Genomic DNA, 17,917 nt, shown 5'->3' with positions numbered 1-17,917 from the left:
GTCAAACATTTAAGTTGTTTTATTGTGTTCATTTACAGTATTACCAATGATAACAATAATACAAATAATGATCATAATAATAACAATAACAATAATCATAATAATTTAAAATAACAACAATAATAATAATTATCACATTAATAATAGCAATACACATTATAATTCAGCAAACATAATAATTATAACATTTCCAGAATACATTCAAATAGGTCTATTAAAACAGGTCCAAACACAATAACACCTAGCAATCACATGAATAACAAAAAAGGTTAAGAATGTATTATAAGAACAACAGAATTTCTAAGAGGAAGAAATACAACAAATAAACATATAAATAACGTTTAATACAATTTTGTAGTCCGACTTATATCCAGAGTTGGATGAAATATTCAAATAATTTACTGCATTAAAAGCTCAACAAAATGTAAATAATCCACTACAATTTAAAGTACTACTATTAAAACTTGAATCAAGTTAAATAATTCAATTATCATCAGCAAACTGTAAGAAAGTAATTGAAGCTGTCCGACAAATGTATTGAAAGGTCAAACTTTCTTCTTTAGATGGCATAGAAGTATAAAGCAGCATAAAATGGAGATACAAAAATTCCCTCCTTGTATTTAGGCTATGCTAGATGGCTTAAGGGTTTAGATAGACAGAGTTTCCTTTTGTTGCAGCAGAGAGATATAAACACAAAGAGAGAACTCTGTGCTTATAAGAGTGTTGTAATCACCTGATCTGACAGCGGAAGGATCTTATTAGCTTTGGCTGAACTTTAACAGGCATTTTTGTACAGAAAGAAAACTGAGGATTTATTCCCTTTTACATTTGATTGTACTGATTGGTTGAACTTATAAAGATTCCAACAACGCTTTGAATACACATAAGGGCATTTGGGAATTGTACTTAGAAAAGCTACATATCCACATATAGAAATCCATAAAGTCAGATGAACAACCATGTTTGGCTGCGATGTGGTGACTCACTGCATGCAGACAAAATCACCTTTTCTTCGAATACTGTCAAACACTTCCCAGATGACAGGTTTTGCAGCTGTTTTTTCTGAAAACATGGCAATGTAAACTGTAGGGTATATTATGTAAAAGAAGGGTATGGTGACAAGAATGAGGAAATGCAATATTTCCCTTTGCAGCCTGAGACAGTGTTGTAACAGGAGTTGCTTCAGAGTTTGAGTTGAAGTAGAAATACATGTACATACCTTTGTGTAGATCCACACTTGCTCAGGCGCTGCTATTGTTAGTTTTCCTTTCCTTTGACAAAGCCCAAGAGACACACGAGTTCTTCCGGGGGTTACATGCAAACACGATCTCATGGTGGAGCTGAGCCGGACCTCTTGCTTGGATGTGTATTCAAAATCAAAATACTACAAATGCACAAAGAATAAATGGTATTTTTTAAGATGGGTGAAAATAATCCCTTATCACATTACTATTAATACATTTGAAACTGTATTGGAGTTGACTGTAATCATCAACAGTGATTTTAAAATAAATTACACTTGTCAACAGCCATTACCGTGTGGGACAATTTAAACCAGAATTATTATTTTTTACATTGTTGCACTTGACCAATTTGAGGGGGCCTGAATAGCTGAAGCATTCTCTATTTTAATAATACAGGTGCAAAACTGAGAGATAAACATGTGTAACACAATAGGATATCAGTCCCTTTAAGTTAGAAACCAATACAACATAAAATAAAATAAAAAAGTACCGTGGCTCCACTGTTTTTGCTACATTTGACATTTTGAACAGGATTCCGTTGCCTGTTCCCAACCAGGAAGCACTGCCAACCAATGTTTTTTAACTGAAAACACAAACACAAATAATACCGTTTTAGATGTACAACTTGTAAAAAACCATTGAAGATGTTCAAATGTTGATATATGAAAACAAAAAGGGTTTACCTGCCCATTCATGACTGGCCAGATGTCAGGCACATAGGCCTCGGGATAAACATTATTTAGGTACCACGAGAAGTTCCTACAATTTAATTTCTCTCTGAGTTTACGACGTTCAGAAACATCTCCGTATAAATTCTAGAGAGGGGAAATAAAGTTGGTGAGGCAGGACTTGCATCAGCATAAATACAATGTGACTGATTTCCCCATTCGTACTATACATTTGTACAAACCTTATTAAAAATGGAGGCAGCATTCTTGTTTATACGATAGAACACCCATTTGTAGTCATCCATCCAGACCTCAGCCAGGCGGACCAGGTTGCGTGTGATCACAGAGCTGGCGTTAGGGAAAGCGTGGGGGCTTTTTGTGCGGGAAACGTGCCCCACAACAGAACAAGGAATAATCTCCACCTGACCTCCACATTGCCAGACCTGCAGAAGAGAGGACAGAATAAGTTAAGACTTAAACTGTTAACGTTTTAAATTATTATTATTTAACAGGAAAAAAAAACATTGGAAACCTCTTACCCTGAAGGACATTTCCAAATTCTCCCCTCCCCAGAACTCCATCTGTTCATCATATGTCCCGATATGCTCAAAGTATGATTTAGAGACAGAAAACAGGCCACCCGCAAAAGCAGGAGTTCTAAAAAATCAGACAGACATCTGTCTCTATCAATATTAGTTCACGAAAATACTGCATAAACCCAAAATATTCCTAGTTGTGATTATGGTATCCAATTCAGTCAGCATGAGGGTTAATACACCAAGTGTTGGCTATTTGATGCAGATCTGATACAGATGCACGTTAAACATCGTGCATGTATTATATTTACCTGATTGGATGTGTCTCATTCGTCCTTTGCACTGTGGGTGTTTCCTCCATTCCAAAATTGAGCCCCCATTTAAATCTCCCTCTGAAGTGGTAATGTTGCTGAGGGATTGGCTTACTGAATTTAAAGTTGTATAAATCAATCTTGGAGATTTTGGGGCTGACCACAGCAGTAGGCTGCTCTGCTATACGAGCTAGAAGAGGCTCAAGCCATCCAGGGAAGCATTCACCTGCAGGAATACAGAAGATAGCATAGGTGCTACACATTCAGAAAAACACACCCCCAGATACTAATTTCAATAAATACAGCCATCATTTTGATCACCAGGCACCTGTTCAAAACAACCAACTGAATCATGCATGAAAATGATGGCAAGCATTGCTTTATGGGACACATACAGTGAGAATCGAGGAAGGTGAGGACCTCTGCTTGTGCAGCTTGCGCTCCCAATAGTCTGGCCGTGATCAAGCCTTTCCACTCCTTCTGACGTAAAACACGTACGATACGTAGCTGTTGCACATAGTTATCCAGACGAGACTTAAGGTGATCTAAAGAGAGGAATCAAAAGTACATTAGAGGAAGAGAAACACAGGTCAATCAGGTAGTGTAAAGTGGGTTTTTATTTTGCTGAAATACCCTTTAAAGCTCCTGCAGCGTCAGGGAATAACTTTATGTTTGTTCATTGCTAATTTACACATTTTACATTCAAGTGTTTGTGCGATCCATGCTAATATTTAAATATTAACAAAGTACAAAAACATGTACTACACTTTACATTTTCTACTCCTAATCCGCTTCCTTTCAGAGGAAAATGTTGTACTTGTTGCTCCTTGAAAACGTCTTTACTTTACTTAAAGTAGTAATGTGTTAGGATTTTAGAAAACATAATTTTTGTATCACCAAATGTGATCATTTTACCAAATATGACAAAAGGAGGTACACATAAACTACCTTAAAATGAGGAAGCATCTTCAAAAATGGAAGAGATTAGGAAATATTCTTTGAATAATGAATAGGCAATGTCTAATAAAAGCAAAAAAGAGGAAATTAATATATTAAAAAAGCAACATCTTGATCAACTTAAGTTGTTAGATGTAACTATAATAAAAATTACAGATGTGTGATATTGTTATCTGTTATAGGTATGGACGTGTGTGTATATACATAACGGAAATATTTGAAGGTGGTTTTAGAGATCAAAAATGTACAAAATGAACATAAATTAATCATTTGGATCCATCTTGACAGCACCATGAGACACTCACCATCTGTGCTGGCATCATCCACCAGCAGGATCTCTGTGAGCAGTGCAGCAGGGGCCGTGTGAAGCACGCTGTAGACCGTCCTCAGCAGAGTGGACCACGCCTCGTTGTGAAACACGATTATCACGCTGGTAGAGGGCAGGCCAGGACAACGCAGAAACTTCTGCTCCAAACAACTGTCAGAGCCAAACTGAGAGTTACCAGGGATCAGATTTAAACCAAGACGTACAATACAGGTTAAAAGTCTGGAATACCTGCCAAAAAAGGTTGATTAGCAACAGTCAAATGGCTAAGAGAATATACATTATTGTAGGAAGGAGAATGCCAACATCTGAAATGACAGTAGGCCTATATATACTCTACATGCATGTACTGTCATAACAATGAACAATTGGGAGCTTACTCTGGGTGCCGTGTGTCTTCACCCAGGTCACGGTGAAGGGAAATATGATCACTGGCAAACTGGTTGAATTGGTTCTTCTCAAACCCTCTTGCTTTCTCTTTGAGTTCGTCACGAGTCATTTGATGAGACACAAAGGGTTTGCCATTTACGCCTGGTGCTCTGGGATCTTGGAGAGGTCTCTGAAGGTGAGGCTTGAGCTCATCTTTGGTGTAATATCCTGGTAGACAGTGAGGAGCTGGCGTCAGGACAACAGGGTGTCTCGCTGCATCTGCCACAGGTATGTGCTTCTGTTGTTTTGGGAATGCAGTGCCATCGTTGTTCATCCATACAACTAAAAGAACCAGCAAGCAGGAAACTGAAACCATTTCTTGAATGGTGAGTCGATGGAAGAATAAAGGCATTATGTGCGGTTGGAAGGTGAGAGAAAAGCTGAAAAGACATATTGAATACATTATTTACAAAGCATTAATATCTTTATAAAGCAACTGACCTGCATTCTGAAGACTTTTTTATAAGACAGCTTTTTTGACTACTCGATTCTAAGGTTATCTGGTAAATCACATCTGTCATTTCATCATAATAGACTGTTCCTTTTAAAGACAGTTGTTGAATAAGGTATAAAAGACCTATGATGATTGGATTGCTTTATGTTATTGTGTACTTTGATACCGAGTTCAATTGTCTATAAATTGTTTTTTTACTGGCCCTTTTGAAGAGCCATGACACATTTTTTACCATGCTATGCGTAGGCTAAATCTTAGTGTGTGTATCATTTAAATGAAATCTGAATGACAGTGGCTAAAAAATCATTAGTAAGTTAGGGTCTTTTTAATTTAACACAAATATACACTTTAACAATATTTTGAGGCAAAATGGCCAGTAGACAAGATCAATTACACATTGTCCTATCAAACCTTTGTAGACCAACCAAGTTCCGTGCTAGATAGCAACACTTTAAATGATTTTGGAACCAGTACTTACTTTAGTGTGACTGTGAGAAATCCTCCGTGTGTGCTTTCCTTTCTTGTGTGTCGTACAGATTCAGTCATGAGGATAAATGTGTTCCTGTTTATATTTACACATGTAATTCCTAAAGTGTGAACAGTCAACAATCATGAGCCATAACTGCCCAAACCGGTCTCAAATACCATGATCACTTAACACATTAGTTATTCCCAATGATGGTAAGATTTTAAAGTGGCAGGAAAAGCCTTTTTCCCCTCATGAAATGCATTTGACCACACGAAAGGAGAACAGGGAAACAAATTCATCAAAAAAGGAAAAGAAAATGACTGTCCGTCCCTTTTGCCATACTACAGATATTAAATCCACAGAGCATATTTTATTTTCCTGTCAAACTATATTAGAAAGATTTCACACAACATAATGTATTGTCAAACTGAAGTCAAATGAACCTAAATATAATGTATGGTCTGCTTAAGAGAGAGAAACTTACCCTGAAGATAGAACACAATTTAAAAAAAAAGGCAAAATATTACAAAGGTAACGCAGAGCAAGATTTGTTAAAAACTCACTCTTTTTCAATGCCTTTTAGTATTCAACCATAGTATTATTTACAAATCCCTGAATGGGTTTAAGACCACTTTTAAATCAACTTATTGAAGGTCATTTATACGAGATATTTATTTATTTAATCGTGTATGCGTTTTGTAGCTACTATAATTGATTTGATCATTATTATTGTTTGATTTTATTGATTCTTTTTTGGACACAGCCGTTTTGAAAGGTCACTGATTTTTTTTTAAGGTTTATTCTTCAGTTTATTTGTATTGTTGTTTTTTAAATTCCCTTTATTTGTTTGTTTTTTCATTTATTATTCCTAGCTTAGTTGAGTTTTCGATGTTTCCCTAGAAACGGGTATAATCACCATGGTTACGCCTAAACCAAAAGTAGTGATTTATTTACAAGCTGTGTTTCCTTCATCGTGTCTCTGTGGCTCTGTGGATCGGTTAGAGGCTTGTTTATCGGTTCAGGGTTACCTTTGTCACACCATGGCCTTCTTCGGTTTAACGCTCCTGGGTGATCAAAACCCCATAGGCGATAACATGATAGTGAATCCCAGAGGAGCGTCTCATTTTCGGGGTAAGAGGAGCTGCACTTCACCTTAGCTGCTAGTCGATTCTAGGTTTTAAAGTTATTTATTCTAGCTAACACAACGTTAACTGAAGCTACACTTACAGGGGAAACATGCTGATATCTAACAATAACACCTTTAAAGTCCTCAGGCTTAAATAGCATGCTAAATGTAGAGCTAACGTTAGATACTAGCTAATTGGTGGGATGTATGCGTTTAGTAGCCTACATTTACGTTTACTCAGTAGCCTTCTTTTAATAATTTGAGTTATGCCTCTTTCCATGCAACTTTCTACATCTAATACACAACATTCAATGGAAATATTTAATGTTTTACTTCCCTACAATTATTTGACAGCTGTATTTACTTTACAAATGAAGGTTATTGCACACAAGAAACAACTGTGTTTCTCATTGTTTAGGATATTTTTTTGTGGAAAATTAAATATAAATGTTTATATTCTGTTTTTCCATTTAGAATGTTGTATGTTTAATACTACACATACATTTTTAACTTTCATAGTTAAGTCATATTTTCAATTTCAGGACTTTAACAGAGTGTTTTTTGTGTGGTATTACCAAGTCATATACAAATACTTGTTGCTTGAATGCATCTGATTTAGGGCCCTTGATGCTGTATAATACATGCTTTATTAGAGCAATGTTATATCAAACAATACACAAGTACAAATTAGATCCTTGTTTCTTTTGAAAAGCAGCTGCAGGTTTATTATCATAAATATATTTAATACTGTACTGACATCTCCTTACAGATGGACTACCTCCATCTCTTCAAGAACAACCGAGAACCCTCCAATGTACAGAAACATGCAACGTTTCCCACCAGCCTCCCCCTACAGCACTGACATACACCATGGGAGCTATGAGCGATACAGAGAGATGGTCAAAAAGGTTAAAACACCCAGATGTGAGTAGAGATAGAAAGCTTGCACATTAGGAGTCTGAATCACAGCTATATTCCATGTGAAAAATGTGTCCGTCTTTTTGTCCTCTCTACCCCAGCCCCTAACCAGCTGTACATAAGGCCCCTGACGGACAGCCAGCAGTATGGATGGTTGGTGTCAAAGACTCCTGCACCATGGACCAAAGTCCAACGCTTTCCCCGAAAGAACAGTGAGATGACAAAGTACGTTTAATTTCAAGATCTAATGAATTACATTTTTAGAACATAAGCTAGATCTCTGTGAGTATAATCCACTTATTGCTTTCACAGGTTTGTTAAAGAAATGTCAGCAAAAGACCGGGAGTTCCTCATGTTCTGACAGCCTTTATCTTCAGTTATTAATACATACACACACGTGGCTTTGATGTGAATTTCTGAGATTAAATTGAGAACAAAGCATCTATTTTCAGATTGTTCATGCTTCAAACATTTTGTTTTTGTTAATGTATTTTAATCATGACTCTTTTTGTGTAGCTCACAACCTTTACTAAAGAAGACGTAAATAAATATACACAAATATATTCTGGTAAATGAGTGGTGTGTGAGGTTAAAGATACTCTTTCGGCAATAGTGGGATATTATTTCATAATTAGGTTTTCATTAGTACGCCTGGAACTAAATACAGTTGAGTTTTATTTACCTTAGAATTCAAGAGCAAATCCTCTCCCACAGACTCTGCCATGTTAGACCACCATGTTTCTACTGCAGCTCAAAACAGAACAACTCAAAACTGTCATGTTTTAACTGAGAGGTGAGTTGCAATTTGCAACCTCATCGCTGGATGCTACTAAAGCGTTCACACTTTTCTTTTAAAGGCAGCTTATTGGGAGAAAAAAGCAAATGATAAGCAAGTCATGTTTGAATTTTTTTCCCAATTAAATAAAAAATGAATCACAACATTCATATTCTATAAGTCATCTTGCCACTGACCTAGGAGCCCAGATTCAAATGCACTACTGGAGTGATTCATACAGAGAGACTGTACCTCCCTCTATAGGAAATGAAAATAACTATTCTTAATTTTGGAAGATAATAGTATTAAATTGTAAAGCAGAGTTTAGTTCCCGGGCCATGTAAAGCTCATTACTTACCAACAATAATGTCCAAGTACCTATTGGACTCTTTTCAGTTCTACAAAGTTGGCGTGTCAGAATTAAAAGCTGTTACTTACCATGACTCGCCTGTTGATGGTGCAAAGTGGTATGGGTTGATCCTGCAGATGGATAAGTTTGTTAACCGGTGCTCTCCATCAGTGACACTTTCCTTAATTTGGTGGTCTGATCCTCCATGCGTGGTCCTTCTGCAAAAAACCCTCAAGTATTCTTAAGCAGTCTGTTCATTTCACATGAAGGTAACCACATTTTGTTTATACTTCTTTCATTAACTTTCAACAACCACAGCCTTGTTGCAGGATTGCTGTATAGTATTAGTTATAATGGTGCTGTTAAAGTTTAGAAGTCAGCACGGCTTTCCAAATTTAGAAGGATCTGGCTGTGGTTAACCCCTTATTAGTGCTGTAAAAATACATGTTTCTTAAGGGTCACAGTTAGTAGATATTTGCTCTGAAGCACATTTAACAACATTAGTAAATATACGAAGACGCAAAACAGCCATTGATTTTTTTTAATTGTTTTTTCTTCAAGGGGAAATGTTAATTTTTCTCTTTGTCATAGTCCTCAACTCCTCTTGTCCTTCAGTTTTGCAAAAACACTCCCCTTTCAACTCCTCCAACTCAGGGAAAATACAAATAAAAACAAAAACATACGGAAGGATTCATCAGGCCTGAGCAAAAACACTGTTTCAGTAGTATGGGGGACAACCTTCCTCCCCTGTCCCCCCCCAAAAACATCCCAAGAGTTAACAATCAACACAAGTCTATGGACAGCCAATAGAAATAGAATACATACAATGCACATTTTGAAAACTCATGTCCGTTCTATAATCTCTGCTTGTATGAATCACTCTTCATTGGTCACAGTTCACTTGATCGTTGGTGATCGCCATTACATTTCGTCCTCTGGTGCTCCCACCACGGCACCGAGGCCAAATATCATTGCACAGGAGGGGACTGATAGCACAAGGCTGCGTGAGCTGGCTTTGGTACAAACATGATCAACTGTTGGTTGCCAGTGTTGAGTGTGGCGGAAGAGCTAAATCAGGTCCGATTCTCCCAATTACAAAAAGCTGAAGTTGGAGAAACCAAGATCGTTTTTATTGATGAGAAAGTTTACCGGAAATTATTCTCAACAAGCCCTTTATCCATCTCTCCGTCCAATCATCAGCAGTCCAGGCAGGCACTGTTCCCTTTCAGAGTTATTCTATGATTTGTTTTACATTAACTTAAGGCAATCAAACTCAGCTATTAGTACTTCTACAGATTGTGGGCAGGATACAGAAATATATGTTTAGGTTTATTAATGCTGCTGTCCTCTTCACACAGTCTAACACCAGGGATATCATATGTTACTGAGAAGTGAATGTGTGGGAGGGAGAGGTCACCTAAAGCCTGACTGAGATTTACAATACTGCAGTAGTGGCATAAATAAATTAAAAAAGCACAGTGAATCATCTGTATATGTGTGTTTACTGCTATGCTTATGTGAGCATACACCCCTCGGGTTCTGCTGCAAAGGCAGCTAATGGTTATTACTTACTATACATGAAATACTGTATTGTACATTTAGGGTTGAAAAGCAGAATTCATTGGCTGCAGTTGATCAGTTGGTACCAGTGAGCTTGAGCTTTAACAACTGGCATTTTACAAGAAAGCGTGCTGGTCTTTGATCCTTTTCATTGGAATGGAATCATCATTATAAGCATACTAATCATAATCATAATCATCATAAGAAGAAGAATAATAAGAAGAATATACAAATGATGGATACAGAAGTGATACAAAATACCCTACATTTAAAACAAACCAAAATGAAAACAAGATACCACAATCAGACATGCTTCAAAGCGGTTATGTTTGGCAAGAAAGCAGTTTTTGTCGTATCATAAAAACCTCACAGTGAAAATAGTTATGCCCCTTCAGGATTACAAAGCACAGTATTCAGTCAAAATCAATATATATTTCTTTCCTTCATTTATTTCTTCTTCATGGAAGAATCAGTCTGTGTGGTACCACTGCATTGAAACCTGAGGCTTCCCCCTCTGATGGCTCTGGATCTAAATTCCTTCATTTCCATTTGCACCAAAAAAATACTTCTCTGAAAGGGAAGGAGCAGTCGATGACGATATATACTGTAACGGCTGAAACCAGCGGCACACTGGCTGCTCAAGCTCTAAGAAACCAATCCGACATGAAATGAGGATGAAGAGGATCCTACTTTTACTCCTCAGAGATAAAAATATAGATTTCAGATATCACCTTCTACTCACATCCTTAGTCGTCTTTAGTCATTTTGTTGAGAGGTTGTGAGGGCAACATTATAATTTAGAGTTAAATTGATCTGCTGCCTGAATGACAAAATAAATAAATTTGATATACTTTATGAAAACAATGTAGCAGCCGTCGCTGCCAAAAAGACAGGGTTCAGGCCTCCTGCCCAAAAAACAGAGGCGGTGATCATTGCTGACTTTTGCGAGAACATATCAAACATGTGTTGCCTTGCTTTTAGTAAATACTTTAGTCTTTGGTCAATATATTTCTCCTCGGTTTATACACATATTCATACACACACAAATATGCATGTACATACACACTTATAAACGTGTAATAAACTGGATATTTGTGCACGTATGTATTCACACTTTTTCATAAAGGACCTTTTGCACAGAACATCAAGATTAAAATAAATAATTAATCCAGAAACAGAAAATGAGTACCTGTTCTTCAAAGGTCATGTGAAATAAAAACAAATCTGAAAAACAAAACTCAAAGTAAAATAAAAAGTAGCCTTATGTACAGCGGTAATATTCTTTTGACACAGGCTAAAAGGCGTTGTTTCAAATAAACAGACTTTGCATCTTTCAAGAAGCCTGAGAGAGAGGCTAGACATGAGAAAAACACGCGTCCTTCATCATTTCTCGAGCCAAAATGGCTGCTAAACGAGAACATTTTCCTCTCATCAAGAACCCTTTCCATTTGATGTCTTTAGAGTTTGTTTTCCTCTTTACTTGCGATTCAAGTGATGGCGTCTCTAGTTTTTTAGAGTCCTCGCTCAGTGGTGCTGTGTCCTTGCAGTGGGGATCATCCCGACACCTGCTGCTGCCACGGCTGCTAACTGTTGGGCGGCCCTTCGTTCAGGAAGTAGGTCGTCATTTCGCCTTTACCTTTGACCTTTACCACCCCGCGATACTCCAGCACGTACCCTTTGTTTGCAAGCACCTGGTAGAGGTCTGTAGTCACCTGAGAGCGCAACGGAAAACATAGATTAATGAGAGTCTGTTTGAAATGAAGGGACACAGTGCATGATCATACCATGACGACAGACGTTACATTGCATCTTATTAGGTGAACCTTCAAGCCAGGGAGTCATTTGAGGTTAACTTTAATTTCACAAAATATCTAGAATCCAGGGTCTGACTGAAGGTTTTTAACACTGATTGCTAGAAACTGTTAATATGTGTGGACTACGTTTTAATAGTTGTAAAATACACCTACCTGTATGCAGTCAGGTACACCTGTGCTGTCCATACGACTGGCCACATTGACTGTGTTTCCCCAGATATCATATTGAGGTTTCCGCGCTCCAATAACCCCCGCCACCACCGGCCCGATGTTCAGACCTGGAAAAACAAAGCAGCTAACTGTTACCTGTTCATCACATTAGAAACTATAAATGTATGTGATTTCAAAACATTTGAATCTCGCGGACCTATCTTCATCTGGAAGTTGTTGAAGGAATGCTCGTTGATGTACTTCATCTGCTCCCTCAGTCTCATGGCGTAGTCGGCCAGTGCAATGATGTGTGATCGGCCCTCCTTGTCATAGGTGGAGTCGTTGAGACCGGAGGCCGCCATGTAGGTGGAGCCGATGGTCTTGATTTTCTCTAGCTGCCTGTACTTGTCTTCACTGATGATCTGAGAACAGAGAGTGTAATTTGTATTTAGGGGTGAATGTTAACACTGACCTTTAAAACATGCCTCAACAAACTTACCTTATGTGCGTACCTCATCAAAGTCAGCGATGATCTCGTTGAGCAGCCGGAGACACTCCACCCCCTCGTTGTTGGCCTCCAGCTCCACGTAGAACTCAGAGAAATTGCTGATGGAGGCGAACATGACGGCCACACACTCACAGGACTGGTAGTAGAGCTCGTCGTTACGCCGCTCGCGCGCCAAAAAGTGAGCGGCTACGTCCTTGGGCAGAATATTATGGAGGAGGCGACGATTGTAAGCTTGCAGTTCCTCCATCTCCTCCTTCTCCTCTGTGGCCTGGAGTTGGGGGAACAGTTTTATTAATTATATCTAAAGTTTATTCAGTTGTTTTAATATAACAAACATTTAAAAAGTGATTCCTTCATTTTGAAGTACTGCCAAACCAATGTTAGTTTATACTGAACCCTTAGATTGTTCATTATTTTAAACAATTCTCATTAAATAACTAATAACTAAATATATATATATATATATATATATATATAAGTATGTATTTTATAAATACCTAAAAAATCCTCCCCAAAAATGTATATGCACACTCATTTTTATTTATTATTATTTTTAATTTAAGTGTTTCTATGACACATTTACTTTCTTTAACTGTCATGCATCTGCTCTCATTTTTGTTCTTTAAAACATGCAAATTCCTCTTCAGCCTTACCCTTAAAGTCCACAAAGTATTTGAGAGTATGTGAATTTAGAAAATACATATACTCTTGTTGTCTGTTTACAATTCGTATAGCTTTTTTCTGTAGCATAAAAGTTGAATTAATGAATTATTAAAGGTCAGGTAGGGTGAAGGTCTACACAACCCTGCAGATATCCTATAATAAGAAATTCATGAACTGAAAGAGCTTGATCACTTTTATCTGCAGAAACGTGAAGCTAATGGGTTTGCAGTTCACATGGTGAGATGGCGCCCTCTAGTGGACGGCGCACATACCTGTAGTTTCCACAGGAAGTCGAGGCGTGCGGTGGATTCGACCTGCTGGGCGTGCAGGTACAGCGCCAGGACAAAGACTGTGAGGATCACTGGAGTCATGACTCTCAGGGAAACTTTGGTCACAACAAATGGGCTGCAAAGTGACGGACACAGCGTTACATTAACGGAGAAACATCTTTGAAATTAGAGATTAAAACCTTGAAAGGTGACACAGTGTATTCTTACCACTGGTTTGTAGTTTCATTGAAACTGGACCTAAACGTGCAAATACAAAAACACAATATGCTGGTGATTAAATATAATCCTTTTGATATTATTTTATTAAAAACATTTTATTTAGAGTCTTAATACAAAGAAAAAATCTTACCATTGAGCACTAGTTTCATTTAAATCACTGAAAAGGAAAACAAATACATTAGAACAAATAATAAAACATTACACTTACATTTAACTCAAGTAAAAATGAAAATGTGATTCAAAGTCATACTTGCTTTAACTCGTGGCAAAAAACGGGAAACAAAATATTCATATGGTTTCAAAACATTTTATGTTGGTGCCAATCAGATACCTCAGTTTTCAATTCTGATTTAAAATCTATATTCTCTAGACCCTAGTTTTTTCTTTTAATGTTTAACCAAATCCCTTAATATTAATCCCTTTTGTATCAAGGTACATTTCAAAACATTGGGGGTCAGCCTTTAATTATTTTATTAAACGTTTACTGATTCAGATCAAGAGATGAAGAACACTGACCAGGTGTTTAAAGGCAACTTTCATCAAGTCTGGTTTAATAACCAGCTTCACTTTAAGAGATGATATAAGCTGTCCAGGTTTCAAACAACATCATCCGGTGACGCTCTCTGCATTGACATTTCCATCCTGCTGCACTTACATGGCATTGGAGGTGACGAAGAGGTCTGCGTTGTCGAACAGTGCTACTTGTGGCCACTCCACCAGCAGCAGGAAGGTGAGCTGGATGAGCAGCATGAGGGCGAGCTTCCCTATGCTGCTGATCTGCAGGAACACCGAGCAGGCCAGCAGCGTCAGCAGCACACTGTAGCTGAAATACTGAGAGCAGTGTCACAAAGAGCCGTTATCAACAGCAGATCTCAGAAAAACACAAATGCAAATGTGACCTTCTCTTTTGTGAAAAGGTTTCAAACAGTAGCATAGTGAACCCAAACAGTGAAGAGGAGAAACAACAATGAGCTCACCTCAGGAAAGGGGCAGGAGGGGCCTTCGCTCGGACAGATCTCCAGACCCCCTTCAATGGACACATTCAAGCTGCGGATCAAACAGGGCGTCACCAGCGCCGCTGAGGTGTTCAGCTTCTCGGCGACGCATTGTGCCAAGCTCCTGGTGTCACAGGCAAACTGCGGGAAGCCAAACACACACACACACACACACACGTATTAAGCATGAATTTATCAGGTCCGACTTTGCTGGATCCGTCGGGGCCTTCGCTGCCTGTTACTAAGGTTTGGGGACGTGTATCTTACCATATAATGACATTACGAAATGAATAAGAAACAGAGGTAATAAGTTATCTTTATGGTGATTTGAAAAGCACCTTGAAAAGACCTCTTTTTGCAGTTGAGCACCGGAAAAAGATTGCCATACTGGAAGTACCAGAGGCGTTTGGACACAGTCTGCTGTAGGACTGTACATAAAGTCTGTTATTCTCACATTCGTAGCTTCTGTTGAGGATTTGAAATTAAACTTTGACTGTCGGTAGTCATAGTTTATGACGTAATTACTCTAGGCAATTCAGAATATATATATATTTTTTAATTGGGGTCATATACATGAAACTTATTTTTTGCTTGATCGCCCTGTTAATTCAGGTGTGTGCCTCCCCTTTAGTGCAGCAAACAGGAGAGCAAAGTGTTATTTCTGAAAGGCTTTACACTAAAGTTCTGGATTAAAGCACATTATTTCGTCAGGTATGTTGTAAAGTTGGGAACTGCTTCCATCATTTTTAAATAAACTTTTAGTTTTGGTCTTACAATACTACGGAGTTATTGGACATTTTGGATCACACAAGTCAGAGACAATCCTACGTAGCCACGCCTGGAATATAATTCTATCAATTAAATAATAATATTATAAGTATAATATAATATTTATACAAGAAATACCAGGTTTAAACAGACGCGTAATTTGACAGTTGATTTCGGATTCAAATATCTATACTATGAAAGAATCTTTGTGCTATTCTGTACAGCCCTCACATGCCGTCTGTTTGGTCTTACCATATTAACAAAGGCAGAGATGAACACAAGGATAATGGTGAATACTCCAACCAGGGTGCTGTTGGTGCGAGACTGAACAATCTTCTTGGAAACGGTCTGCATTGCAGCTGGAAAGAGCTAAAGGACAAGGGCAAAGGAGAAATAAAATTAGGTACACATTAACCAGGGAATGATTCATATGAAAATATCTGTGTGTTTTGGAAGCTCGGCTACCTTGATGCACGAATATATGGCACAGATGAACAGGATGTTGGCGAGTATGACGAAGATACTGATGTAGATTCCCAGCATGACCGGGGTGCTGCAAGACAGATAACATAAACTGTTATATATAAATGTACAGGACACTTCCAAATCAAACCTGTTCAGTGTAAGATGTCAATCAAACTCATCTGCATGCGACATGACTGTGTTGGAGACCATATCTATTTTTTTTTAGCATGAATTTAAAAGCTACAATTATATTTATTCATCTACCTATTGGAACATGTTTTCATATCGGGAGTTTTCTACATAAGGATTGAACTGTCATTTTCCAAAAAATGAGAAAACATACAAATCCAGATAGAACGGACCTAACTACAGGTGTTAAAGCAACCCCAGTACAGTAAGTACTGAAAGATATACAGTATGGAAACGTTTAAAATACTCACTGTGGAAAGATGACGATCTGTATGAAGGATATGAAGCAGAATACTAGTAGAGAACACGCAACATAACCTCCAAAACGATCGTCCACCTTCTTGGAATACTGCGACAGGAAACAGCAGAAGAACACAGACAGACATAAGCAGCAGCCTCCTCGATATATGAATTATACTAAAGTTGAAGAAGAACAGATGATCATTATTAACAAGGAGATTAGTTTGAACCTTTTTCTCCAGGCTGGATGTCTGGAAGGTGAGCAGGAACTTCTTAACGTGATCTTTTCTCAGCTGATCGATGCTGCGAGCGTCAATGGCTCGACCCAGAAACTCATCCACCTCGTCCTCCGGGTTCATGGCCTCCTGAACACCACGGCTGCAAAGAGAGAAATGTTGTTAACAAAATCCAGCGGAGCTCTGCAACGGTATTCATATGTGTAAGCTGTTCAGTTACAGAAAAAAGACCTTATTCAGTTTTCAATTATCTAAAAGTAATTAAATGACAGTTACAATACTTAAATAACGGCATACTTGATTGTGAAACATTAAATTACAGCAGGTAATTACGAGTAATTGTATTGGAATAGCTTTCTAAACATTGTAACCTTCCCAGCCCTGTGTGTAATCATCAGTACTCACTTGTCTTTACTGGAGCTCTCGTCAATCCCCTGAGAAAGAAAAACAGAAACAACGTTTGACTCGGAGAGAAGCGGCAGCCGGCTCCATGGAGGAGTGTGTGTTGCTTTTAATTCTCACCATTTGTCTGAAGACTTTAGAGTCTTTGGTCCTGGAGAAGGTTCTGTCGGGGACCCAGCGGGGCATCAGACCCTCGTTAGAGTTGGCTCTCGTCCGCTGCATCTTCGCCATCACCGCCTTCTCCTCCTTCTGCTCAGAGGGAACAACATGAAGGCTCGACCAACTGTTCCCATTCAACAGTCAGTGACAATAAGTGGCTAAATCCACGTGGAGAGATCGTTCATTATTTTATAACGCCCACACGGGGAAGCAGACGCTGTGTTCAGGATCTAGAAAGATTACTTCATTCAAAAATCTGTCCACTCGTCTTTTAAGATAATGCTAATTATTATTATTTCATAAGTCAACGTTGACCTGCACCTCAACAGCACCAGGTTGAAGCTCCTTAAAGTTGCTTAGTTACTCAGTGGTCAGACAATTTGATCAAAGTTTCATAGCAACAACAATTTTAAACTCAAACATGATGCACAATCATTTCTTCTTGAGAAAACTGAATGGATAACACAAAATAATTGAACAAAATTCTTATAATATATCAGGTAACTTTAAAATACTGAATCAAATTCGACAGATATAGAATAAAACAATTTTGCAAAGATATCAAATTTCAAAAATGTGTATTTACGGTTTTGTTTTTCTATCCTGATCGTGCTAATGTCATGAATAGTTATGTATGAGCTGATTTGCCCTTAAACCACTATAACTAATAAAAAATGGTTTTAAAATGGAGCTTTTCA

At 38.0% G+C, this 17,917-nt stretch overlaps 2 protein-coding genes across 3 annotated transcripts in view; both read right to left on the bottom strand.

The window, feature by feature from the left end:
• Nucleotides 1-4: 4 nt before the first annotated feature.
• Nucleotides 5-5,522, bottom strand: LOC134864359 (polypeptide N-acetylgalactosaminyltransferase 6-like). 2 transcript variants are annotated; one of them, XM_063883279.1, is made up of 11 exons: nucleotides 5,403-5,522; nucleotides 4,422-4,850; nucleotides 4,022-4,272; nucleotides 3,155-3,304; nucleotides 2,760-2,985; nucleotides 2,452-2,569; nucleotides 2,155-2,355; nucleotides 1,928-2,059; nucleotides 1,735-1,827; nucleotides 1,220-1,384; nucleotides 5-1,062 (listed from the first exon to the last, which is right to left on the bottom strand). In XM_063883279.1, exons 1-11 carry the CDS (start codon nucleotides 5,468-5,470, stop codon nucleotides 946-948), a joined length of 1,950 nt encoding a protein of 649 aa, XP_063739349.1. In that variant the 5' UTR covers nucleotides 5,471-5,522; the 3' UTR covers nucleotides 5-945. The 2 variants fall into 2 exon arrangements, with proteins under 2 accessions (XP_063739349.1, XP_063739357.1); XM_063883287.1 differs by having other exon boundaries at nucleotides 4,022-4,194.
• A 3,565-nt stretch (nucleotides 5,523-9,087) lies between these two features.
• LOC134864347 (adenylate cyclase type 6-like) overlaps nucleotides 9,088-17,917 on the bottom strand; it is a 40,833-nt gene continuing 32,003 nt past the window's right edge. The window contains 15 exon segments of the mRNA XM_063883256.1: nucleotides 9,088-11,833; nucleotides 12,089-12,213; nucleotides 12,303-12,507; nucleotides 12,598-12,861; nucleotides 13,529-13,661; nucleotides 13,754-13,783; nucleotides 13,896-13,922; nucleotides 14,421-14,596; nucleotides 14,743-14,901; nucleotides 15,781-15,897; nucleotides 15,994-16,081; nucleotides 16,434-16,531; nucleotides 16,653-16,800; nucleotides 17,064-17,092; nucleotides 17,181-17,309. Coding sequence (XP_063739326.1) covers nucleotides 11,705-11,833; nucleotides 12,089-12,213; nucleotides 12,303-12,507; nucleotides 12,598-12,861; nucleotides 13,529-13,661; nucleotides 13,754-13,783; nucleotides 13,896-13,922; nucleotides 14,421-14,596; nucleotides 14,743-14,901; nucleotides 15,781-15,897; nucleotides 15,994-16,081; nucleotides 16,434-16,531; nucleotides 16,653-16,800; nucleotides 17,064-17,092; nucleotides 17,181-17,309 — 1,857 coding nt within the window. The 3' untranslated portion in view covers nucleotides 9,088-11,704.

The sequence above is a fragment of the Eleginops maclovinus genome, chromosome 1 (genome assembly GCF_036324505.1).
Source record: "Eleginops maclovinus isolate JMC-PN-2008 ecotype Puerto Natales chromosome 1, JC_Emac_rtc_rv5, whole genome shotgun sequence".
In the NCBI taxonomy this organism is placed as follows: Eukaryota; Metazoa; Chordata; class Actinopteri; order Perciformes; family Eleginopidae; genus Eleginops; species Eleginops maclovinus.
Note: the sequence above shows the minus strand (reverse complement) of the source record. Positions and strands in the feature narration are given on the sequence as shown.